The 26,830-nt window shown below is 37.2% G+C and overlaps 3 protein-coding genes across 7 annotated transcripts; 2 read left to right on the top strand and 1 right to left on the bottom strand.

The window, feature by feature from the left end:
- The first annotated feature begins 807 nt into the window (after window positions 1-807).
- LOC140782758 (probable potassium transporter 17) lies at window positions 808-5,677 on the top strand. 3 transcript variants are annotated; one of them, XM_073129533.1, is made up of 8 exons: window positions 808-1,047; window positions 1,241-1,424; window positions 3,195-3,437; window positions 3,528-3,578; window positions 3,661-3,921; window positions 4,005-4,057; window positions 4,148-4,517; window positions 4,626-5,677. In XM_073129533.1, the coding sequence occupies exons 1-8, from the start codon at window positions 1,003-1,005 to the stop codon at window positions 5,471-5,473; spliced, it is 2,055 nt and encodes a 684-aa protein (XP_072985634.1). In that variant the 5' UTR covers window positions 808-1,002; the 3' UTR covers window positions 5,474-5,677. The 3 variants fall into 3 exon arrangements, with proteins under 3 accessions (XP_072985634.1, XP_072985625.1, XP_072985615.1); XM_073129524.1 differs by having other exon boundaries at window positions 1,202-1,424; XM_073129514.1 differs by having other exon boundaries at window positions 1,199-1,424.
- A 3,591-nt stretch (window positions 5,678-9,268) lies between these two features.
- LOC140802725 (uncharacterized) lies at window positions 9,269-10,872 on the top strand. The gene is made up of 5 exons (XM_073158289.1): window positions 9,269-9,526; window positions 9,621-9,754; window positions 9,849-9,933; window positions 10,176-10,310; window positions 10,386-10,872. Exons 1-5 carry the CDS (start codon window positions 9,412-9,414, stop codon window positions 10,712-10,714), a joined length of 798 nt encoding a protein of 265 aa, XP_073014390.1. The 5' UTR covers window positions 9,269-9,411; the 3' UTR covers window positions 10,715-10,872.
- A 2,876-nt stretch (window positions 10,873-13,748) lies between these two features.
- Window positions 13,749-26,169, bottom strand: LOC140790431 (uncharacterized). Of its 3 annotated transcripts, none has more exons than XR_012109404.1 (12): window positions 25,556-26,169; window positions 24,477-24,900; window positions 23,978-24,313; window positions 21,876-22,470; window positions 21,586-21,754; window positions 19,731-20,091; window positions 18,533-18,643; window positions 16,773-17,130; window positions 16,460-16,685; window positions 15,231-15,452; window positions 14,712-14,925; window positions 13,749-14,626 (listed from the first exon to the last, which is right to left on the bottom strand). XR_012109404.1 is itself a non-coding variant. In XM_073140536.1 (12 exons), exons 1-11 carry the CDS (start codon window positions 26,116-26,118, stop codon window positions 14,772-14,774), a joined length of 3,519 nt encoding a protein of 1,172 aa, XP_072996637.1. In that variant the 5' UTR covers window positions 26,119-26,169; the 3' UTR covers window positions 14,486-14,626; window positions 14,738-14,771. The 3 variants fall into 3 exon arrangements, 2 of the variants coding, with proteins under 2 accessions (XP_072996628.1, XP_072996637.1); XM_073140536.1 differs by having other exon boundaries at window positions 14,486-14,626; window positions 14,738-14,925; XM_073140527.1 differs by having other exon boundaries at window positions 13,749-14,925.
- Between the last annotated feature and the right edge of the window lie 661 nt (window positions 26,170-26,830).

Here is a 26,830-nt window from a genome sequence, read left to right as displayed (position 1 = left end):
CATATCAATCACCAAAAACTTCATCGTGACTAAGCTTAGAAACAGATATTCGACACGTAGAGGTCATGCATTGCACCTCTTTTCAACTGCCATCTCTCTCTCTCTCTCTCTCTATTTTGAGAAAAATAATATTTTTCTCACTCTATATCCTCGAAAGTCGGAACTCTCTCCGTCTATGTTGAGATATTAAGGGAACTCTTTATGATTTACACCCTATGATTTCAGTATCTACATAAAAATACTCTATTTTAGATTATGTGAAAATACCCACTTTCATCTCTATATAACATATATGAGAGAATAAAGCCTCTATTTACTGAAATATCTAATAAGTCACACCTAACCATTTGATTCATAGATATAACTAAACCCACCGTCAGATTAAAAAAACTATAAATCTAAATTAAGCCTAAAAAACAGCTTGCAGTTAAATAGGAAAACATCATGCCTCTAAAATATTAAAATCACATTCAAATATTAAATCCCATAAAATTAAGAGATCCAAAGCTATATTATTTACTTTCAAAAGTCATATTATATCACCGAGATAAAGGTAATTTAGAAAATTAAACTTAAATCTATCAGAGTGCTGCTAATAGGAGACATTAATAATAAATAAGTTATTATATGGAAAATGATAAAGTTACAATATGAGCTGTAACTTGTGGTGTGAATAGTCACGGGATTCTTGGGATTTGTTGGCCCCACACGGAGCCACCCTCACGTGACCAAACAAACGATTCTTAGTCCGCTCAAAAATATAGAAGGCTGGAAGGCCTAGAATTAGAATGCGAGACGAACCCCTCTTCTATTTTTTTCTCGCTACCTCTACATTACAAGAGTTGGGACCACCACGCCACCACCTCGTGGGGTCGGCCTCTTCTCTTCTGATGGTGGTCGGCTTCCACCTCCTATAAATCTCCTCGTATCCGCACGTCCTCGACTTTACCCCCACTCTCTCTCTTCTCTTCTCTTCTCTTCTCTTCTCAGAGTGAGTCCCCAATGGATTTCTGCAATGGTAACAGTGGCGGTGGGGAGAAGAAACATGTGAGTCGTACCAAGAATTCCCAATCTGTTTCTTTTTTGTGCGCTTAGGAATCGTTTCTTCTATTCTTGAATTGAATCTTTTGTTGGTTTCACGGGATTTTTGTTTGATCTTTTTTTCTTTTTCTTTTTCTTTTTGTTTTCTTGTGAGTAGCAGAAGGGTAATGTCTTGAGAGATTTTATCCTTGCTTACAAGACGCTAGGTATCGTCTTCGGTGGCCTCGTTACTTCGCCCCTCTATGTTTACCCTTCCATGAACTTGGAATCTCCAAAGGAAGAAGACTACTTGGGGATATACAGTATTATGTTTTGGACTCTTACTCTGATTGGGGTTGTTAAGTACGTGTGCATCGCGCTCAATGCAGATGATCATGGTGAAGGTAAATCTTTCTTTAATTGAATGACAAAGTTGCAAGATAATGATTTTATTAAGTTTATTGCTGCCGTGCAAATTCCTGTCCTCTTGTAGATTGTGCAATTATATAATGGTGGTCAACTCCCCTTTTTAACTATTGACATGGATTTCTCGCATAGTTGTTGGTCCCTTTTTTCTTCTTCTTTTGTTTGGTGTGGTAATAATAAAATCTTTCTGCATGCACCGTGATAGCAGAACCATTGAGCAAGATTTCTTAAAAGCTTTTGCAGTCTTTATCTTGTAGACTTCCAGGCACATAGATAAACATGCAACGTGGATTTGGGCAATAGGAGTTATTACGTAATAAATAAGGGGAGAGAGGGAGGAAGACAAAGTTCATTGATTTTTATGCTCATGGGAAAGGGGAGTAAAAGCACAAGAAGTATCGCTAAGTGTTGTCTGTCTTCTTTATAATTTGTGCACTGTGAGGTCAAGTGCGGGTTAGATTAAGCACAGCACAAGGCAGATCGACTTCATTAGTTGTTTTCAGCCATTACAGATTTGCTGTACTTAAGCCCTTCAGAAGGTGTTAATAATGTCGATGTCATGGTAGTTCTGAATTTGTGACTGAATCCTCATGAAAAACATATTCAGCTAGTAGATAAATGGCATGTTTGATTTATCCTGCTATCCAACAGTGTTATTTTCCTGCTAACATGTGTTTGTCTGCCAACCTGATAAAAGAACCCTGTCACATATAATTATGAGATCTAAACCCAGATACTTAGCATCTTATTTCAGCACTATTCAGCACAATCTGAGATACTTTCTCTAGTCTATAAGACTATTATTCTACAGTGCAAAATCCAGATACTCAATAATGCGCATTTTTATTTTCAATTTGTGAAATTTTCTCTTGGCATTTTCCATTGCAAAGCCTTAACCATTTACAAGAAGAGTAGCATGTCTGGCATTTCTGTGAGAGCTTGTGCGCGCCAGCAGGCAACCTCAAAATTTGTAGTACACCTAACCATTGTCCAGTTTATTATTCATCTGGTCTATTACTGCTACCTAGTGATGTGATCTTTTGATGAAAAGACCATGCCATATTTGCAAATTTTGAAGTTATGCTTTTGTTGCATGATTGTGGCAAACAAGTGTAATTTTAAGACATGTATCCAGAGCATCCTGGAAATCACGAGGAGGAAATTTATATCTTCCACTCTGGTGCAAATTTTGTAGAGGTAAACTGTATTCCATGAAGTTCAAAATTCTCTGTTGAGCTGTTATAATGCTCTTAATATTGAGGTATATACTTCCTTTTAATCTACAGTCAGATATTAATCTGGATGGCTTGTGTTGCATTTGTTGATCTCAGTGCTGTAAAAGGAATAAAACTATCACTCTAACAGCTCAAGCTTTTAGAAAAGATGGTGAACTAATATGATAAAGAGCAAGAGGTCTTAAATTCAAATCATGTTAGTTTAAATTTAATACATCTATCCATTTAATGTAAAATCTCACTTCTTGAGTTTACCAAAATGTCTCAAGCCCAAAAGTGAACATAAAACCATCATTCTCTAATAACTTAAGCTTTTAAAGAAAATGATCAGCTAACATTATCTATGGGACATTATAGTGCTGATGCTAATATTGATTTGGCATCACTTTTACTAAAATACATAATAATATTTTTCTTTCTGGTTAATTTGATTGGAACAATTTTGTATCACAAGCTCCTTAACTAAATCTTTACCTGATATATTTTGAGGAACCAGACATTGCTTTATTGCAGGTGGTACTTTTGCTCTATACTCTTTACTCTGTAGGCACACTAATATAGGCATCCTACCAGCAAAAGGAGTGAATTTCGAAGAAGATCGTTCACTAAGTAATCACTCTTTGATAACTGAAAAGCCAAGTAAGCTGGGAAAGATGCTTGAGCGAAGCATGACTGCAAGAAGGTTGTTGCTGTTCATTGCAATGCTAGGGATGTGCATGCTCATTGGAGATGGCATACTTACGCCTGCTATTTCAGGTATCCCTGCATATTAGATACTACTTATTGTAATGCTGAAACCTCTAATTTTCTAGTTGATTAGTTCTAAAACATGGTTTTACCTGTCAGTGTTATCAGCAGTAGATGGACTGCGAGGACCTTTCCCTTCCGTCAGTAAATGTAAGTAATTGATCGGTTACATTACACTTTCTGTTAAGGTCAACTTTTTCTGATGTTGATCTGTTGTTTTCAAAATCTTCAGCTACTGTGGAAGCTTTGTCTGCTGCAATCCTGATTATTTTATTCCTGTTGCAAAAGTTTGGTACTTCACGAGTGAGCTTCCTCTTTTCTCCTATCATGGCTTCCTGGACTTTCACCACTCCGATCATTGGTATATACAGCATTTTCCGATACTATCCAGGCATATTCAAATCCCTGTCACCATATTATATAGTCCATTTCTTTTTAAGAAATGGAAGGAAAGGCTGGCAGTTGCTCGCGGGCACTGTCCTATGCATCACAGGTGTGCCCCTGCTTAGATCTACTTTCTTGAAAGTTAAAAATAGTTTTGCTTTCATTTGACATTTCTGTCTACTCCATTTTCAGGTGCAGAAGCTATGTTTGCCGATCTTGGTCATTTCAACAAGAGGTCTATCCAGGTATTTCTCATTTAATTAACCCAAAAATCTTGTTATAGTCCACTAAATATTTTTTTGGGGAATTCTTATAATATCAGATTTTGCATGCAGATGGCATTCATTTTCAGCATATATCCTTCTCTGGTCCTCACGTATGCAGGACAAACAGCATATCTGATCAAGAATCTCGACGAACACAGTGATGGATTTTACAAATTTGTTCCGGGCCCAGTGTATTGGCCCATGTTTATCATCGCAACACTGGCAGCAATTGTTGCGAGCCAATCCTTAATATCTGCAACCTTTTCTGTCATTAAGCAATCAGTAGTCATGGACTACTTTCCACGTGTTAAGGTGGTTCACACGTCCCAAAACAAAGAAGGCGAGGTTTATTCCCCAGAAACTAATTATGTTCTCATGATTCTGTGTGTTGCTGTCATACTTGTTTTCGGTGACGGGAAGGACATTGGAAATGCTTTTGGTATGGTAAACAAATGACTCCACGTTTCTTGACTTAAACTGGCTTATCATCTTATTATGTAGGCTTACATACATACTTACCTAGTGATTCACAATTGTCTTGAGGCAGGTGTCGTAGTTATACTGGTCATGTTTATAACTACAATATTACTCAGCCTAGTTATGATCATCATTTGGAGAACCCCTCTTGTCTTTGCTGGGCTCTACTTCTTCTCCTTTTCCATTCTTGAAGGGGCATATGTTAGTGCTGTTTTCACCAAGTTTCTGGAAGGAGGATGGCTGCCTTTTGCTGTTTCTATTATCCTCGCGTCTGTCATGTTTGGATGGTACTACGGGAGGGAAAAGAAGATAGAATTTGAAATGACAAATAAAATTACTTTGGAGTCCCTAGCTGTGTTCTTGTCAAGGCCAGAGATCCGAAGAGTCCCAGGATTGTGCTTCTTTTACAGCAACATACAGGACGGGCTGACACCTATCCTTGGGCATTATATAAAGAACATGCGCTCTCTGCATAAAGTTACAATCTTCACCACTTTTAGATACTTGATGGTGGCCAGAGTTGCTCCCGATGAACGGATCCTCATCAGGAAACTCGGACTTGATGGAGTATATGGATGCACCATTCAATACGGATATGCGGACTCCCTTAATCCTGAAGGCGATGACTTTGTAACCCAAGTTGTTAACAGCTTACGAACTCATATCGAGAAGAACTCAGATTTACAGTCGCCTCCTTCGGTCAAAGACGAGGTTTCACAGTTGGAGGAGGCTAATTCAGTAGGAGTGGTGCATGTTCGGGGTAAAACAAGGTTTCATACTGGTAAGGAAACCAGCTGGTTTGATAGGATCTTGCTAGGATTCTATGAGTTCCTACATAGCAACTGTAGATCAGCACTACCAGCAATGGGTATCCCTCTTCAACAGCGAATGGAGATTGGCATGCTCTACACGGCTTGATACTACTATGCAATGTTACACAACTACTTTGTATTCACACATTAATTAGTGTCAGTCTTATGAAATAGTATCGAACTCACATGACATGCATTGAATTGCTAATTTGCCAAAACATACAAGTTCCATAGTATTGTAGTGTTTTTAGCATCCTGTACCTAAGTGCTTCCCAGGTTGTGGACTTGAAACAAGATCAGAATCACCGAACATTTTGTCGTCTATGTCGTACAAATTTCTGGATTCCTTAATTAACCCTGTTATGGACCTTGCTGTCCTATACTAGCATATAGCCATCAATTTCTAAAAGTTTATATATATTAACATCCCCTCAAACTCAAAATGGGTCAAATATAAAGAGTTTGTCAATTAGATATTTACGACATAGAATTAATGTAACTTAGTAAAGAAATCAGCTATCTACTCAGTAAATGATATATGAGGAGACTAATAATTCAAACTAAAAATTAAATATATGATTGCTTGTATCCGAAAAGCGTCTATAATAAGAGCATAGGAGTTGACACTCTAATATTCTTTAATAAACAAGGAAGATGAATAATGTAAGGAACGACCATTTAGAAAAGGTTGCAAATTTTAAACTCACATAGCTAAGCTCTGTATAAGGAATACAATATAGTCTCTCTCTTTTTTTCTGACAAAAAGGAATATAATATATTTAAAGCAGAATTTTCTGAATTAGATATTGTAATAGTTGGAGAGGGGATCTGAGCAAGATAATAAATTATCTTTATAATAAGAATCATAATACTTTCACAGGTGACTTCGGTGAGCCCACATGAAACTATTCAAAATTAATTCTTTTCCGGCATCACGAGGTGCAAGTTTATGAAATTTTCGAAAAGAATTCCAAGCTATCAAAACTCAAAAGAAGAAGGTAGGAAAGTAATGAAAGATTTCATAGCAATTTTGTGTGCTCTTCACTCAATTCCTTCAAATTCGAAAGAAGCTTTCGGAAAACTATCTCAAGGACTTTGTTGCCAAAAAAGAGCTCGGCCTTCCTCGAGCCTTCTCAGTTACGCTTGCTCCTCTTTACACTTTCCTCGGCTTTTATTTGACCAAGAACCAAAGTGTAGCCTGACATGGATGCTTCGAATAAATCATTTGCAATGATTGTATCTCCCTCCCTCTCTTTCTCATCAACTAAGGTAACAGCCAAGGTGTCATCCTTTTTCCTTTTTTTTTTTAAATTTTTTAAATTTTTCCTTCTCGAATAATTTTGTGGAACATAGTGGGATCCATCGTATCAGCCTACGCTGCTGGCGTCAATCTCAAAGCATGCCTCTAAAAGATCCCAGTGTCAAGCGATAACAGTGACAAAGATGGGACCCAACAGCGAGAGACAAAAGACAAAGTGCAACAGAATAAAGAGTGCATGGGTCCCCCACCCCGCTTCATTTCCTGGATCCCCGCGCTCTTCGCGAATCACGAGGCACGAATCGTGGCGCCATCCTAGACGACAGCAACGGAACGGACGCCGCGTGAAATGACGGGTGCCCATTGGAGGCATTTCGGGTGGGCCCAAATGGCTTAGAGTTCCGCTGTTGGATCACGATCGGGCGGTATGCCACGACGCGCGCGCGCACCGGATCGAGACGAATGATACACCGTTCGTTCCGACTGCAGCGTGGGGCCCACTCCTACCTAGCCGACTTGGTGCCTTTACATTCCGCCACGTCAGCAACTTGGGGGTCTTTAAAGAGAGAGGATCGGGGGCCCACGAAGTAGACCCCCCTCCCCACTAGAAAATGGTACGAGCAAAAGAAAAGGTGAGAGACGACGCCTTTGGGACCACCAAAGATCTAAAGAGAAGTTGCAATCACCTCCACTGTACTTGATTGGGGAGCTTTGAACGGTGGAGATCAGTGGGTTCTTGATGGGGTTCGTAAATGGGTCCTAATACTTTTGGTTTGGATTTTACCTGCCCCGGGATATAAGTCTACCATATTTATTCATTAGAGAGATGAAGCCAAACTCGTTTGTCTTCATTAGAGGCTAATGTGTATTAATTAATTATCGGTTAACGATTCAGTTTAGATATAGCGGAATAAAGTAGCTCAAATAAAATAAGAAGGAATAAAGTAAATTTATAACCGCACGTTATAAAATATAACTTTTTATTATATAAATATATGCTATTTAACACCGGTGGCAATGATCCTACTAACTTAATAATCATTATTAGAATGCCCAAGTCATCACATTGGAGGTTGGATTCCAAATAATAACCATTTAATAAAGAATGCTTTCCCTTTTCTATTTCCCCTCTCATATACACAAAAACATATCACCAATTTAGAATTAGATGAGTTTTATCAGTAAAAATATTATAAAAATGGAGCTTATCATATAATAAAGAGATAATAATAATTATATATAGACGCTACGAACCATAACCTATTTTTATATAGATCCACTCATTTGTTTATTTATTATTTTGACATATTGTCTGTTTTAACTTCTGAAATATATTTTTCGTTAGTCATCCGTTACAATTTTTTATAAAAAATATATATATTATGCAACTATTACTTGATTAATTTTAGGTCATATGGATAATAATTTACTCTTATATAGAAAAGAAAACGAGAGAAAAAAAAATTAAGAGCAAGATAGCTATTTGATCTATTAACATCGTTAAGAGATATTAGATTGATGATTTAAAAGATGAAAGAAATTGTTAAATATTCTTATTCGAACTAATATATAGAAGTGTCATCCTATTTCTTCCACTAAAAAAAAAATCTATTCTCATTGTAGAGTGCTCCAAAATTTTAAGAGAATAATTGTCTTACAACGTAGGTAGATCTATAATCACGAGCAACCACTTCAATTTTCATACAATAATCAACGTAATGTGGAACAATTTCCGAGGTCTATCCGTTTTAGCCACTAATTAACAGCCATTAACTCACCCTAAAGCCTAATAATTATGTCAAAAGAATATCTCATGACATTATGACCAAACATCTTTATGTTGTTAAGCAAAGCATGTTTGTGGGGTTTGTGCGAACGTACGTACTATACCATGTGATTGCTACCTTATGCCTCTTTTATTATCAAAGATATAGATGCTCTTTTAGCTTATATGATAAGAAATTATAGAGATTAAATATATTTTAGCTCCTGTATTAGATTTTTCTTTTAAAGCTAATGATGCCTATGTATTTTTATCTCAAATTTTTGTTTATATCACCAAGTTTATATATTTATCTAACAAAAAAATAATAATAAAGATATATAAGTTATGTTTGCATTGTAAAACTAAAGTTTGGGAAGATAAAATAGTTGAAATTCAAACATAAATATAGCAAAAAAATTGGGCTTAGCCAAGTCACATCAACTTGGCATCCGAATGGCATCATTTTCCCAACTTATTGAGTCTAAGTTCCCTTTTGACTCACTTGGGCTTGTTTGGATGTTTCACAACTTTTACATAGCTAACAATTGACATGGTGGAGCCCCTCCTTGGATTTGCAACTGCGCAATAGTTTACTGCCCCACCCAAAAAAATGCAAGGCATTTGTCTAATCTAGTAAAAATTTAACTCCGGTAAGAAAAAAGTTTACCACCACTAGAAAGATTTTTTACAAAGAATAATAAAAAGTAGGATGGATAAAGAGAGAAATCAACATAGCGAATCACGAGAAGCTAAAGATCCACAAGACCCACCTTTAATTTCCTTTCGTTTGTTCCTTTGAATAATTTGTGTCTATTTATATATATATATATATATTATATATATATATTATTATTTTTTTTGTAATTCCTTTTCTCATTGACTGAGTGCTTCTAATCATCCAAGTGGACAGACCTTTTTCCAAAAGCCTCCTATTTAAGCACACACCCCTCCTTTGGAGACAGCATATGGTGAAGAAAGAGAGAAAGAGAAGAGCAGCAGAAGCGTTGCTTGCCCTAGAGACATGATGGCTTTAGACAACTGCTATCTATTCCCTTCTTACCAACCTTCCTTAGATTGGGATCCACACACCTTTGGAGTTGGAGATGTTCATAGCCATGAGCTACTCATGCCTTTTGGTAAGTCTACAACTCACCAAATTTACTTACGCTTCTCTCTGCTGTAAGCTTTAGCACTAAGTTTGAGCAAATTGAACTTTGCTTGTGGTGACAGCCATGGAGTCTCCCATCTCGTCGGAGACCTCGACGGGTTATTTACAAGACGCGGTGGTCCACTGGAGCGATCGGTGCAAGCGACGGCGGACGGCGGCGTCTCCTCCTCATGAAGAGCTGCAGGAGCTTCTTCAGGTAATTTTGAATTTTATATATGGTTGGTTGGTGTAATTATCCCAAGTACTATAAGGTAATTGAGTGCTTAATTATTTGTTACATATTTGTGCAGAATTTTTGGGACTCTAGTAGTAATGGAGACCTCTCTAATAACTTGATCAATGACATGGTTCAAGAGAACTGCAGCTTTCTCACAGGTAAAGTTTGTACTGTATCTCTTTAACTTGCTTCTCCTTTGTGGAGCACTGCTTAGCAAGTAGACAGCATTGCTAACTTAATGGTGTTTGTCTACAACAACAACGAGGAATTAAAGCAACCCACATGTCCATTCCTATAGATGTCACTTGTGGGGGCCTTCAAATTCTAATTAATCTCCAAGTGTATAGCTAGCTGGATACAATTAGCGATTGATTAGTTCCTTTTGTTTAAATTTCCCCAGACGAGCATTTCAACTCCCTGCTCTTAAACAAGGGCCCCAATGCACAGCCTCTCTCCTCTTCCTCCTCTCACAAGGAGCCAAAAAGTCACACCCATGAGCCAAAAGACTCATCAAGGTCTTCTCCTGCTTCTCTAGGTATCTCTCTCTCTCTCTCTCTCTCTCTCTCTCTCTCTTTCTAGAAGTCTAATAATTCTCCATAATTTTGTATAGAAAGAGAGATAAGTGAGCAGTGCAAGAATAATAATAATAATAATAACAATAGGAAGAAGAAGAAGAAGAAGAAGGCAGCCATGGGAGTTGTCTACCCGTTTGCAGTGGTGAAGCCCGTGGGCTTGGAAGGAGACGTGACGCTCGACGACATCAACGAGAGGATCCTCATGCGACCGGCTCGGCCGGTTCGCCATCCGGTGGGGGAGTTCGCGTGCGGACCGTGCGTGTTTCCTAACGGGCCGGGCTTGTCGGGAAAGGCGGTCGTCAGCCTTACGAGGATCCAAACCAGAGGAAGGGGCACTATTACGATTATAAGAACTAGAGGGTGAAAAATGAAAAAACAAATAGACGAAGAAAGAAGAATTGTTGGTGTATGTAAGATAAAAAGATGGTAGAGTTACTAGAGTATGTATGAGTTGTATATGTGCGCTATTGTAAATGTTTGTCTCTCTTTTCTATTTGTAATAAAATATAATTAGCTAAAAAAGCTGTGTAAAGAGAGTACTAAAATTAAGGACCTATTTCGGTAAACTAAAGTAGGTGGTATAAAAAAGCATGGCAATTTAAATCATTGCTGTAGCTTAAAAGTAACCGAGTCTTATCCAATTTACGCATATCTAATATTTTTAATTTTTTGTTGAGGCCTCTAGAACATTAAGATACTCCGTTAATTTGGATTAGCATGTGTACCAGTTTCCAGATTCCTTCCCTCGGACACGAATATTTAATAACAAGTGAAAGCACTAAATTACAAAAGTAAAACTGCAAACTAGCAATGTAAGACTTTTGCTAAATTCGACGTAAATTGACCTCAATTAGCTCTTGGGATCCGAAGAAAGTAACGCTAGTTTAACTTGATTATAATACTCTACCGAAACCTTCATCTACATGCATGTGGCTATTCGCAACTCGAATCAAGTAAAGTTTTTTAAAAAGAAAAAAGAAAAAAGAAGCCATTAATAAATGAGTTAGGTACTGATTACAATCCCAAACACGAGGAGACAATTTTTTTTTTAAAATAAAAAAAAAACACTAAAAAATGAGCAGACATCAAAGTCCAATCAAATCATAAACTTTTTTATGATACAAAATTACAAAATAGTGTGGGGTCTAAAATGAAGATAGGAATGGATAGCAAAAAAAAAAAAAAGAGAGAAAAGAAAGAGGGATCCTGTCTGGTCCTCCCCAGCCAGAGTCAAGCCGGTTTGAACTAAACGGGGAAGAGTGGAAGGGATATGAGATGGGCATCATCAAAGAAGCAGACCATCATGATCATGATGGAGTGGGTACAAGAGAAACAATCAAATCGATGCGAAGAGCTCTGACTTGTTCCCACTAAATTAGACGCATGCAAATTGAGAGGGGGATTGATTAACTGCATGGAGTCGTCCACACTCTCGGCTCTCGTCGAACGTAATTGGGGGGGATTGCGGGGTGGGGTGGATGAAAGGTGTCGGCTGTCTCGTGGGAAGTTATAATTGCGTCCCCCACGCTCAAGGACAAAAAGCCATGAGACGTGGGTAGCCCTTGCTTATGGATTGGGACCCATCGCCTGGCAGGTGATGATGGCCGTCTGATCTGATTTGATCGGCACGTGCGTGCGTCCGTGTGTTACTCTATGATATAAATGCTGTATTAATAGATACAAAAAACTGTATATTAATCTTTAAAAACTGGTTATACTCGTACGTAATTTTTTTGGCACCATTTTGATTCGATTAGATGCTAAAAGACTGCATCTAGCCTAACTTGACCCATTTCTCTTCTCTTATTTTAATTAAAATATAACAATTAAATACTTATTTAATAAATATATTATTATAAAATATAACAAACCAAATATATTTTTAACATACAATCAACTAAATAATATACTTATCTATCTAAATATAATATTTAAATAAACATATATTTCTTAATACACATGTATTTTTAAATACAAGAAACTAAAAAAACTGACGCCTCAAGGGTGTTGAATAGTTTCTTAAGTTGTATGAACTAGTTTGTTTTTATTTTTACCTGCAATGCAATCGAGCACCTTAATCATTAATAAATCACAATGGAGGTCCAATTATGGGTGTCACACTTGCTATAATTAAATATATAGTACGTACTAATAATTTAAGTTTTTGGATTAACTAATCATATAGCATAGTGTCAAAGCTAGTTTTTTTTTTAAGCTCATGAATTAAAATTTTATTCGTACCATCAGACTTACAAAGTCTTTACAAAGTCTGATACTGAAAAAGTGAAGTCCCAAACTTGTTTACAAATAAATGACATACCAACAAAGTAAGAGGTATCAAACTCTAACAATTCAAAGTTACAAGTATAATACATAGTAACAAACATTGGAGGTAGAGCTAGAACTCATTGAACGCATCCCCATCATTTAAATATAATATACATTACAAAAAATGAAAAAAAAAAAACATAAGGCACAAAAGATTAGAAAGAAAAAATAAATCTAGCCGTCGAGAAGAATACATGTGCAAATAGACCCCACTCTAGCAACTTTTATGGCGACCTCTGGCGACCTAGGCAAAGCGGCAAAGAAAAGGGAGAGGGAGAGGGAGAGGGAGAGGGAGGAGGCGGACGCCGCACGCCGACAGCATGGGAATTGGGAAGATGCCCCTCACATAAGAGAAGATAGAAAACCTAGCAGTGGGTCTGCTATTGTCGTTGCATCTCACTCCCTAATTTAGGTGGCAGTATCAGCCCATTCTGTCATTTGATTCTGATGTCTTGTTAGATCCCCTACTAAGTGTGATATTCAAAATAGTGTGAGCGTTTGGAGGTTGGTAGAAAATCATGAACTTCCCTAAAATCATAAAAGGGTAAATGTTTATAATGGCATCCGACCAGGATGGAGAGAGCTACTGGATATACAATATCACGCATGCGCTTTCTTTAATTTGATGATAGGACGATTAAGATCGTACGCAGAAAGGACTGGTCTTCTTTGTCTGATGGTGATACTCTTTTCTTTTTCTCTTTTCAAAGGAAAAAAGTTGTTCTTTGTTCTCAGAGTAAACTCCGTCTTTCCCTCTTTTTCTATTCTTTTTTACTTAAAGAGAGGGACAGGTTTAATATGATAGGTAATAGAAGAATCCTTTCCTAGTTCCTATTCATGAAAAGGGTAACTTTTAGGAAACCCAAGGATAAATCTGCAGATCTGGAGTTTAGACTCATCTAGTTTTTCTAAATACAAGAGCAACGGCTCTCTTCGGAAGAATATATTTACTTACCCCACGAAACTTCATATGTGACACTTGATAGAACTCATTCTACCGAAAGCTTCCAATAACCGCATTAACCAAATTATTCTTCTTTTAGAGAAAAAAAACACTTGATAATTAACAATGATGAAAATCCCGACAACTTTTGTAGCCATGGGACTTTAATTTTCCATGGCGTTGAAGATTTGATACAAGGTCACATATCGGAAAGCAGCCAACTATATCAGCTGTACTCCATGCGTACAACCGAAAGTCTCCAAAGCCAATACAAACCACGCCTTACACTTCCACCTCTCTCATCTCATAAAAAGTTTAAAATCGAACTGTTCCTCCAAAGATTGCTCAAGCAAAGGCCTGAATGGATGAATGATTAGCTTTGCCGTACCTTTGTGTCGTAATTCGTGCTAGTGGAGATATAGGTGGTACACCAAATTTATATAGCTAATGCAGCCTTAGGGCATAGGCAGACATGGGGGCAGAGAGCTGCTCTGTGAAAGTCCCATTCTTACACCAATTCCGGTGCAAAGATTCCTCAATCTTCCTAAAGTGATCCTTGAAGTCGGACTTTGTAGAGGTCTTGATCAGGCCTCAGTGATAGTCATACCGGCTCCATAAGCATTGACTGTTTTTGGGGGGGAACTGTAGCACAAAAAGGATTGAATGATACCTACTAAAGATACGAGAAGGCTGATGCCTTTCTCTGAACAATTGTACAAGAGCGTTCAACTTTTGCTCTTTGCACTGTGGAGTTTGGAGTTGTTATTGCATGCACTCCTCAGGTGCAGAGTAAAGAGTGGTACAGTACTGATGCAAACATGAATGGAAGAACGGGTGATTGCGATCATTCGGTCAGTAAAGTGTCTTTACTGTTGCGATCAATGGATCTTCACGGTGGAATCATGTCCTTGATATCTTTGTAAATCTTCGAATAATGCAAAGCTTGATGAAGAGCTCATTTTTGCTGCTAAATATTTCTGGCAGGTATCTGCACGTGGATTTAATCTGCCAGCCAACAACCAGAGTGAGATTATATGATAGCATGAGATCTCTACTTGAAGAACAATTATTGTGTAACGGGAGATTTTACCCAGCTTGACAGGTTTACATGCGTACATATAAATACAAGGAAAATAACGAAAAAGAAATGTCACGCTTCCATCTCATCCTGCAGTAGGATCTCATATATATCAGTACGAATGTGCAATTCTTTATCACGCATAACTTCCTGAAGATCTGATAGCTCCTTCACAGTCAAAATTGAGCTTAATTTCTGGAATCCATCAAGCCATAACCTTTTAGACCTAAAAAACCAAGTGGGCAAAATCAAAATGCATTAGAAGTCCACAATGAGAGGAGTGAACCAATTTTTTAATCCAAAATTAATATGATAGTTTACTAACCGTACCAAGAGAGTGATGATTAAGAATAACCAGAGCAGACGCAACAAAAAAAAAAGGTCGTGTACAGCAAGAACAACTATATATATAGTAAGAGCATTTCCAATATCTGTTGCAGATAAATAACCACTTGTCTATTGCAGGGAAACCTAAACACAAATAATAAATAGCATTTCATCATTTTCAAATCCTACGGGACAGAGTCATACCATGGACAAGCATGAATAGCTCTGAAGAGAACTCTTCTTGCAGCAGAAGGATTACATGCTATGTCTGCCTCGTATGCCAGGTAGCAACGCCATAAGAGAACTGACTTCTGCAATTTCTCATCTGCTAAAGCTCTCTCAAACAGCCCGTGAATCCTATGCTGTGATCCAGCTTTATCCCATTCAAAAGACAAGGCAAAAAGCCACACAATTACAGATGGATTTCTGGGAAGCATGAGATGAAATCAGTATGATTCCAAACAAGAATCCTCGAAAATGGCAAGAATAAAATAATATTATCACAGATAATTTAAGATAAAAAATAGGAAAACATTGTAACAAATTGAGCATCAAATTTCCAATGAAGATCCACAGCCGATCTGTCAGTTTGCACTGGCACTTTTAATTGTGCATGCTAAAAACTTATGCAGGCTCAAAATAATATGAAGCAAGAGTAATTGATTTGCAACTAAGTGACCATCAAAAGGATTAGCTGAAAGAGACAATTCAGAAGAGAATTAGCTTGAAGAGAACATTATCAAAGAGACAACCCATGCTTAACTTATGATTCCATAATTCCATCAAACACAAGCTTAGCTATTATGCAGTAGAATTCTAGTGACTGCAAAAATATCATCAGACAAGAAAATCAGAACATAGATAGCAGTTTAAATATCAAAATATTATTTAACATCAAAAAGTGGATGAGTGCGCAGATGATAACCATTCTAAACATTAATCTTTTGTGCCAAAGTTATTGTCAAGCACTTAGATAGGTGAATTTTCTGCCTTAGAGCCAAAATAGCATTTAGTGGAGAAAACAGAAACCGTCCAAATTATTAGAGATCTCAAATGACTAGAGATAAGACTCTAGGGATAAGAGGGCAAGTATTAATAACATTCTCTCAACGTTGAGGCAAATATGGGCATTGTAAAGATTCACAATTGAACTTTTGTATGCCATGAAATCATTCATTTGATTGACCTTCTTATGCAACACAAGAATGTGTCTAAGCCAAAGATCTATTCAAAAAGAAATTTGCCTACAAGATAATAACAAACGAAAAAAAGTTGGAATTTGTCTCTGTGTAACAGATGCTTCTATACAGTAATTATTGGAAAGAACAAAAAGAATAATATGAAAGAACAGCAACCAAGCTTTTCTAAGCTAATATCCAGCTGAAGCTTACGTAAATAATAAACACGCTCTAAGAGATGAAGGACAAATTTACCTTCGACTACATTTGTCAAACATAAGACGAACTCTGTTGGGAACAGAATAAAGGCAACTTAGTTCTAACATCGCTGTAAAAGTTTTCGGATTGTAAGGATATATTTGCAACCCTTGTGTTATGCTCCTCCACATCCTTGAGAACCTCATCTGTTTAAGATTCTTCTGGAGCATTCCAATGTAATAAACCCACAAGGATTCCAGTTCCAAGCTATGACATCTTCTATCTGAGAAAACACTTATGTTAGCTAACAGGGGAGCTGGAGAAGTGGATCATTACATAAACATTCAATTGCCAAAAGAACATTACTGACCTGGAAGTGCCATCGTAAATGCCTCCTCTATAATTTCAAGACCAGCAGAGCAACCAGAAGTCAAGGATTCAAACAAAGAAGCCGAGAAAATGAGAGCAATAGAGTGTTCTTTGATAACACCACGAGCCCATGTGGATCGTAAGCTTTTAATTTGCTCTTTGAACCCTTGGCGTGCTCTCAATATTTGAGGACTTGATGCTGCACACTTAAAAGGAGTGTACTTGGTATTGCTACCTAAACAGGATAAAATGTGGATGGCACGCTGCAAAGGCAACTCAATAGTGTTGTCTGAATTGGATGTTGTCATTTCTGTATCAGCATACCAGAAATAAAGAAGAGGAATGCTTTCTTGACGGTCCTGATCCACCAGTTTAAATGAAGACATGTTAATATTTTGATATCGATGACCAACAAGAGATGTTTTAAGAGGGTAGAAGATCAAGCTAGGAGAACCTGTTATTTAACATAGCAAAAACAAGCCACAACTATAAAAAAAAGCGAAAGTATTTCAACAAGCTCAATGGAACCATAAGAGATCCATAGGCTTCAATAGAAACTTGCCAAGTGGCAGGACTTAATGAAGAGCCAAGACAAAGTAAAATGTCAGTTAGAAGCAATACAAGAAGCTAACCGAACAATACCTAATCCACATAGGGATTACTGACTGACAGAGAACACATGCCAGAGAACACATGCATTTCACAAAAGAAAAAAAAATCTCTTTGCACTTTTATTTATTTATTTATTTTTGAAAAAAAAAAAGATGGCAGGCTGAAAGATAATAACTGGAAATTTGGTTTTGAACTACAAAACAAGAAGCAAAGTACTCTACATTACCTTTGACCGACTACATTGTCCACCAAGGGCTAGGATGCATCAACCAAAAAAAGCAGGGAAAAATGATGACGGTATATTACGAAAATCAAGATTTGGACACTGTATCATGTGGACACAGATGAATAAAGAACAAAGAGAGTGACGAAAAGTAATACCATAGGACATGACCATAGATTATGTCATAAAAATTAAGCAAGTTTCAAGGTAAGTTACAATTCATATTGATTGTCTGTTGGTTCGAACAGTAACAAATTGATGCATGAAGTTAAGGTAGATTCATAGGGTGAAATATGTCTGATCAATGACAAATCACTGGCAGAATCATTAATGCTTTAATGGGCTTTCAAAAGCTAGAAAAAGGAAAAAAAAGTACATAAGGAAATAGAATGACGAAGATATCCCAGCAAAGGTTGAACCCTTCATTTAACAATGTTTTTGATAGATAATACATAATTTGCTTCTCCTCCTAAATAGACAAAAAAAGGAAACTTATCCTGGTTTTAAAAACCTTCCACCAGAGATGTTGATAACTCATGGTGTATCCAATCACATCAAGTCACTTACCTGCAAAAAGTTTGGCGTTACAAAAACTTCCGCTAAATAATCATATAAGCAATAGACTTCTTGCATGCATCCTTATGGGTGCTTCATTACAAGTTGTTGCCTTCAGCTGGAAAAATCAGTTTACACTGGAGAATATTCCATTCGAGAATATATAGCATCTTGACAATCTATGTGGGATAATTTCTATGATAACATGCTTTCAATATCTAATAACAAGCTGATACAAGCATTTTCAATTGTGTAATCTGACGCCAGTTAGAAGAGGCAGGCATTTTACAGTGAGGAGCATATTTTAACAGAAGACTTGAGCATCGTAATTCATTAGACAATACTAGCATGCTGATAGAGTAAGACCATACCTTTGGAAGCCCATCAACAGATGATAAAGCCATGTCAAATATCTTCCTTGCAAGCTCCATATTCCCATGAGTGGCCTCTCTTCGCGCATATATGCCGCAAAGTAACAAATCCTTTCATATAAGAAAATTGGCAGACAATATCAGAAAGAGGTTAGCCATTATAATAACATGAGAACTTTAAGATAATCTGGTTGAAATTAATGTTTCATAAGATGATTGATTTTCAAGGGAGTCCACAGCTGAATTCTACTCACAATGAGGGAAAGAAGAGGGCCAGAGTCACAGTAAACAAAGATTAAGGGAGCAGGCTTCCAAGTTTTGATGGAATAGTGGGCTAGGGAAGATGGCCTATTTGAGTGCAAGCAGATAAGCACTGCAGTAGGCAGAAAGTGGAAAGAGATGGAATAAGAAGAGGCAGGAGGAGAGGACAGAAGATAAAGGTCACCAGATCTGACTGCATATTGTAAGAGGCCAAAGATAGTGCTTGTGAGGATTGATTGGCCAGGGAAAAACAAAGAAAAAGAGGGGATGAAGAGGCTTGGAAAAAAAAAGCAGCGGTGTTTTGAAAGAGAAGGCAACAAGATAAACTTAAAACATCTCTTTTGATGACAGTCCCAGCAGAAGAGAACCAAATTAGCATATAAGATTGTAATATGCATTTAATGAACAAGAAAATACATGTTCCATGCACTAGGCAAGCTTCCTACAGAATATCTGGCCTATCTGAAAGACTGTAACATAACTGACTAAGCATCGCATTCAGTTCCAAAAGTCATTAAAATTGCCTATGAAACCCTAAGATCAAAGGATATGTTGGCAAATAATAAAAGGCAACATACATCAATGCTTTAAAACATGCATAGGATTCAAAATGTGCAAATGGTTAACCTACTTTATAAAGCTCTATGAACACTAATAGCGAAATTTTTTCCAGAAAGAATATCTCCAAAAATCATGCATGATCTATAATGGCAAATACTACAAGACCGTATAAAATCAAAATGTAAAAAAGAAAGAAAGAAAAAATCACTGTAGGTAACCATTTTACAAAAACAATCGTCTGTTTACTTCCATTAGACAGAAGAGAGCATAACATATAAAAGAGAATTTCAACAACAGTGACAGACAATCAGAGATGATGTAATAGAGTGGAAAGAACATATCAGTGCATACAAACATGACCGATTTCCAAGAGTACCTGCCGATCTTTTTTCAGTAGGATTTTAGCTAATGCTCGTGACGGATTAACTGAGCAAGATGAATAATTCATTTGAGTCACCAACTTTTCTTCGGCAATGAGAACAGCTTCTTCCAACATATGATAACGTGGGAAGACATCAAGACAGAGCAATATTGCATTGCGTACAAATTCAATCATCTTAGTACTAATTGAAAAATCTTTTGAGCTGTCCAACAGAGATTCCAGTATAAGATGACTAGAAGAAACTTCATTCCTGTTTACTAGCTCCGAAACAACTTTTAGATGATCTAATATAGGATCTGGTAGAATCTCTAAACTGAGAATCAAATCAATCCAACTTGGTTTGTTTGTACATGTCCTGAAAGGTAGATGTCGCAGTAAAAAAAAAGTGAGAAACCTATAAATAATTATTGATGCTAATGCTCGAGAAAGCACAAACATATATAGTGAAAATGTAAGCAAGTAATCAGATTAACCAAGGATTCACTCTTTCCATTCTTTAATACTTTCTCTTCAACTCTCTATTGAACCGAGTTTGTGTATCTTCATTTTCTCGCACTTATCACTCTCATGTATGCTCCATTGCTCCATTCTCCTCCCTCCTTTATGATAAGATCTCCCCTTCCCCATTACTTATACATCGATCTTGAATTACCTACTTTCTCCCCCTACTCCTTTCTTTTCCCTATGCTAAACAAATGCTATACTTTCCAATGGTTTATTTGGTCCTCTTATTTGTAAATGGCTGAAATTATATCCTGCAAAAATTAGAACACTTCCTAAACTTCATTGAATCTCTTATAGTCTTAAAGACTGAGCTTTAAGTTCATTAAACAGATTTCTTTGTTTATTTCCCATATCTTTATTTGGTTTGATTCATGAACGGAAGAGATGCATTCATTCTTGAGAACCAGATTATGCTTAAATTTCTTATAGCAAGCTATTCTTGACATATGAACCTATAGTTGTAGTTGCAATATTGGGACTAAAGGTAAAAACAGGTCTGAAATCCAGCTAAAAGTATATCCTTAAAACTCAAACCATATGATGGAATCAAGATTATGCAAGCTTAAGCAATGCTAATCATACAAAAGTCGTGCTATGTTTCAATTACTGTGATATCATACTCAGGCAAAATCAAAGAGGAGACTAATATAGGGATATTTAAGCTTCATTCGTTAACCATAAAACAGCAAAGTCTTATGGTACATGAACCTAACTAATATAGGGATACCCATGATTATCCCCCTTTTCCTTAAAAAAGGTTCTCCTTTTCTACATAAGGCCCATTTGGAAACAGTTGCATTAGAGACCCAACACACTTATCAGAAAAATGTGCATGTTTAAGACAGTCGATGGTTCTTCGTACATTGATCCTCCAAATATGCAAACTTGATGGTGTAAAGATTAGTTCCCATTAATTGATGAGGCATGATAGGATTCAACGATGATAGCAAAAGGATGCTATTGAATTTCACTACCCCTGTATCACAAAGGCTTCCGTTTATGCAAAGTTTCAGCCACTAAATTACTCTTAAAAATTGTAGATACCTTAAAATCTTAGACAGTTGTTATAAACATAGAGAAGGATAAATAAAAGCTAAAAGTGACAAAATAGCTAATGCTAAAGCTCTCTTTGATACAAGATAAAAGTTAGATAGAACAACTAAAGTTTTTGATTAATTACCAAAAAGACAAAGCATTAATCTTCCAATATCAAGCTTTGTAACACGGAAAATTAGAGTCAAAAGTGTCAAACGAGTTATATTTTCAGCTATTCACACAAATGTATGTTAAGGATTAATTTCAAAAAATGGGCTAGAATCAAATAGATATGGATTAAAGAAATTACCATTGAGAAATTTTGCCACCATAAAAATCAATGAACTGGCACACTAAAGATAAACGAGCCTCTGCTGATGACAAAGAGAATAAGTAATCATTCACATCTTCAAATGAAATCACCCTTGAAAGTTGCTCATTGCCTTCTCGATCAAAACCATCATCAGAGTCGATGGGCACTGATTTCCGAGGTTAAAAGGAACATGCATATTGAGGGCAATGAAGAAAATTAGGCATGTCAGATTGGAACAAAAGTAATCAACTAAACCATGAAAAAAGTATCAAAAAAGAAACGGTTACCAGAATGTTCACGAACAGGCATCCACTGCTTTTTTGCCCTTGATAATTCCTCCGAAGACCATTTATTCCAAGTTTTTGCATCTTTAACCTCACTACTAGATTCAACATCTACATTGACTCCTAGCTTTTTAAGCAATGATTCGACATCATCATTTAGTGCAGTGTCATCACTACTGATGTTATCATCATTTTCATCACCTTCTATTAATTTATCTGGCTCTTCACTTGTTTCGCTCTTCCTTGATGAAGGGTTAAACCAACCACTCCAGCCTCCTAGTTCAGTTTCTTGTGGGCTTTCCTGCGTAAACACTTTTTGCCTACTCTCATCCTTTTCTAACCACTTAGACCACCCAACTGCTCCATCTTCTCCAATCCTCGCACCATCACTATTCCAGAAGTGCTCAAAGAGTCTTTGTTTGCTGTGCGATGTGAGAAGTAGGGTTGGGTAAAACAAGCTGTACTCTAATTCAGCTTGAAATAATCCTGTTGCTAATTCTTGGTAGCCGGTTTGCCACTCAAACCTGCAAAGACTTAGAAATATATCTACCAGACCAGTTTCTAGCTGAATTAGCGAGGATTCCTTAGTTTGAGAATCCTGCATCAGAGTTCACAAAAAGAAGTTAAAAGAAAAGGAAAATGGAAACTGCAACATTGACATTGCAATTTGCAAATCCCTAGAAACTGTAAACAGCTACTTAATTACAAAAACGTCTTTTCCTCATATAGTCATGAACCAAAAATGTGTGAAAGTGGAAAAGAATGAATGGACCCAGCAAATGAGATTGTAGAACATTAGGGAAAAAAACAAGAATTATACAAGCTAAAGAAAAGAAAGCCGCTGCAAGAAAAGGAAAATAAAAAAGTTTAACAGAGAAAAGTAAAACTAATGGAATAAACCAGAGTAAATTAAATCAATCACATATTTAAAATCTCAAATCAAGCTGCTTACAAGTCCATTCTCACCTATGCAACTAGAAGTACAACATTAATAATTATAAGTTCCCATTCAAACAGAAAATCCTGTCAGGAGGCACATTATAGTTAAGGTATGATTTGGTTTTTTTAACTCAGGTATAAGGACTCAGCCTCCGAACGTGACAACAACACTGTAATCCAACATTCTCACTAGAACTCCAGAGCTTTCCATAGCCTGCAGTGACTTCTATTTTTCTGCTTTGGCATCAGAGTTTTGCAAGTTCACAACCATCATTACATAAATTTTTAATAGATTTCAACGTTTTAGCTGAAATCAACGCAAGTTCAGGGTAAAAGGAGGAAGGACAGAGACATCTATTCCTAGAGGATTTCAGTTAAAAGAACATCAGAGACTATGGCAGGCTTAGAAATCAAGGCAAGTTCAGGATAAAAGGAGGAAGGACGGCTACCAAGGAGAGTTAATCCAACTGACAGCAGTTTGGCAGTCGCCGAATAGCCATGCTGCGGCGTTTGGGGAAAGCTTGGAAAGCTCCTCCAAACCAGCCAAAATGGCCGGAGCTTCTTCTTTATAGAATAAAATGAGATTTATAGAAAACTGCACGTGCAGAAGAGCTTAACCAAGTCAAGTTGTCAAAAGCTAACAACTACCTAATTTATAATAAAATTAGATTTAATGAACTCATAACAACTAAAGTTATGCACAGATCTAGTTTTTGTGGACCAACCTAAAATTGTTCTTGAGAGCACATGCTCTCCACCATATGCTGCAACTTTTGCAACCAGTTTTCAGAATATCTAATTAAGAGACAAAATTACCACTTTCCCCGGGAACTTAAAGAAAAAGGAATCACTTATGTGAAAAAACCATTAAATAAAACCATGAAAAGAGTATATACCAGCAAAGTATTCCTGGTAAGTTATTTTTGGGCCTTATTCAAAGCACTGTTAAAGGTACTATGCATATCCACCTAGAGTTCTGATCAAGGAGGAAACAAATCATTTACCATGTTTATGAACTTCTTTGATGGACAGCTAAAGAGAAGTTTATGGTGCCTAGTTGAATATAAGTTAAGCAGAAAATCTTCTGGAAAGAAGATACATGTCATCAAAAAAAGGGAATACTGGTAGATATATCTGAAAGAGAAGATAGAAATGAAAAATGGAACCTGCCTACTCAGTTTGTCGCAAGCTGAAGATAAAGCTTGGATAGCATAAGCATAACTCTTCCTTATCTCTGAGACCTTGAACCGGGAGAACTCGCCTTGGCAAACAAGTAAATACTCCTTCCATAATTTAGAACTATCAGAATGTTGCATCAGTACTTTCTCCCATTTTGCCAAGAGATTATCAATGCCATCCCTGTCCCTATAAGACTTCAAAAGAGAAATTAGCAAGTCTTCGCTGTCTGGATTAAGCTCCACGGCCTTCTCTAGTATACTGATCTTCTTTTCAATAGTTTGTAGGCGAGCAGCCTTTTGAGGTTGGCCACTTGCAATTTTGTCCTAGTTTAGAACAAAAGCAATTCTTAATTAGTCCCCCCTAATATTCTCTGAGGAACTATAATTTATAGCAAATGTACAATAAATTAGGACCCTATAAAGACAGCATCACAATATAACCAACAATAGACACCACGTACCACCCTTGATATTAATGTCCATGTACCTGAAAATCAGCGAAGGCCAACCAGACTTTTTCATCATGAGGAAACTCCCTAGACATTTTGTTGAACTCCCTCGTCCTTCTAATTAATTCATCTTCCCAAGATTCCTCAATCTGCTCCTCTGATTTTGAAATATTGCCAGCATTTTCAGCAAAAGAATGTAACTCTAAAGATACAAATTCTTCAGATACCACTGACGGAATCTTTTTCTCAATATTTTTCACATGCTTGAAACCCTTGTCTCGTTCTAGAGTCGCATATTTTACTGAATAATAGCGCCCTCCTGCTCTCATTTTGTTGTCGAGTGCATCTTGATCTTCATCTACATCTATTTGTGAAGCTGAAGGTCTCCAACGATACAACACTTGGAAATTAAGACCAGACAATTTAATCGGATCTTGGCGCTTGTACCGTGCAATATCCATTCTGCAGTTTAGTTCTTACATTAGGAAGTCCAATTGGAAACTAGTAAACCCCAAATATATCAACTCTTTTGATCACAGATTGCAATAACTAGCAACTTGCACTTGTTTAATTACATGAAATAAGAAAAAGGCGAGAGATTAAATAACACTAGGATAACAACAGCAGATTTGCAATGCCTATTGATATTTCAACCGTATAAAGTAGTGAATACCAAATCAATCAGAAAAGAAAAACCAATATTCAAGATATTGTGCAGCACAGCGTCCGATGAGAAAATTGGCATTCTCACATAGCCTTGTGAATAGAATGAACAGAATCGGACCGAAATTATAATTTCAGTTCTGCTGAAAAAAATATTCAGATACACTAAAATAAAACAAAGCGGAAAGAAGTGAACAGAATGAGATACAAGGATAAAAATAAGCCCTCAAACCCCCAAATGAAAGCATATGCTTCTACTCCGTTTGTCAAATGACGCCATTACCTGTTCAACTACACAGTATTGTTATAGTTAAAAGTAAATTGTTGAAGCTTAACTAGGATAAAGATATAGCCAGAATAACAACCAAGCCTACTAAACTATAACAAACAAAAGAATGCATCCTACGAGAGTTGAGGTATTTGCATAAACAATTCTTTGTCAACACAAACGCACCTGTAGAGACAACCGAAAGCCAAATTATCCCTATCCCCTCGGACATCAAAGTAGTAATCCTTCGCCGGCATCCTATCTGATCCCGCCCACGCTCGAATCCCCGACTTCCTCGAACCCCCATCGTCCACCCCCTCCTTCTCCCTCTTCCTCTTCTTCCTCCTCTTACTCCTCCTGTGCTTCCTCTCCTCCTCGGAAGACGACGGAGAGGGCGAGGAAGGCACCAGATCATACGACCTCGGCCGCGCTTCAGGGGCTTCTACAGTGGGAGCATCGTCATCGGAGTCTGGACTCGCCAACTCGTGCCCTACGTCTCCAGAAGCAGCGCCAGGATCCGGCAAGGCGGATACATCGAAGGTGAAGCTGGGATTCGAGAGCCACTGGGGACCGTTGAAGGAGCTGGGGTTGGAGGAAGCGTTTGAAGAAAAGGGAAACAGGGGGAATAGAGAAGGGATTGAGGGTTCAGGGTTCAGGGTAGGGTTAGGGTCTTCTTCTCTTTCCCCCTCCTCATTTAGGGTTTCCCGGTGGTCGGATTCCGGTGACGGAGACGAAGCTTCTCGATCCATCGACTACGGACTCGAAAGTTGCGCAGGCGATGTGCAAGAGCCAAGGCCCAAGAGTAGTATACTAGTATGAGGTTTTGTACGAGCCTTTCCCACGTGGACCGCACGTGCTTTCGCGCTAGCTTTAGCGGATGAGCTATGCCCGCTTCATGAACCCGGCCCAATTTAAGATCTCTGTTCTTTTGTACGATCATAGTAAAATTCCAATAATAATAGTGTGTGCTAAGGCACCATCATGCATGCATCAATCGACTAAGTAGTCTTGTTTAATACTCATAGAGGCCACGTTAACTAGCACGACAGGGTCATTAGGCACGTCTAGCTCCTTAAGTAAAATAATTAGATAATTTTCTCTTAATTAACCAATTAATAGCAACAAAAACTAATGCCGGACGATGACCAACCCAATTTAAGTTGTGGTTATAACTTCTAAATAAACATTCAAATAAATAATTCAATAACTGTATATATTATAATATAGTTTTCGTTTATAATTCCGTTAAACAATCTAATGGTGGACCACAATAATTATTCCCATAAAGCAAAGTAGTTTTTATCAAAACAAATAATAATAAAGTAAAATAGAGGGCCGCAATTATTATTGGGACCTTGGAAATTGTTGTGAATTTTTTGTGTAGTTTATTTTTCTTTTTATTTCTCGTCGTATGTAAGTGTCACATGTGGTTTAGATAGTTATAGATGACAAGATGGTGCG

This window comes from Typha latifolia, chromosome 1 (assembly GCF_019914945.1).
Source record: "Typha latifolia isolate L0001 chromosome 1, TyphaL0001v2, whole genome shotgun sequence".
NCBI classification, from domain to species: Eukaryota; Viridiplantae; Streptophyta; class Magnoliopsida; order Poales; family Typhaceae; genus Typha; species Typha latifolia.
The sequence above is the reverse complement of the archived record's forward strand: the minus strand, read 5'-3'. Positions and strand labels throughout refer to the sequence as shown.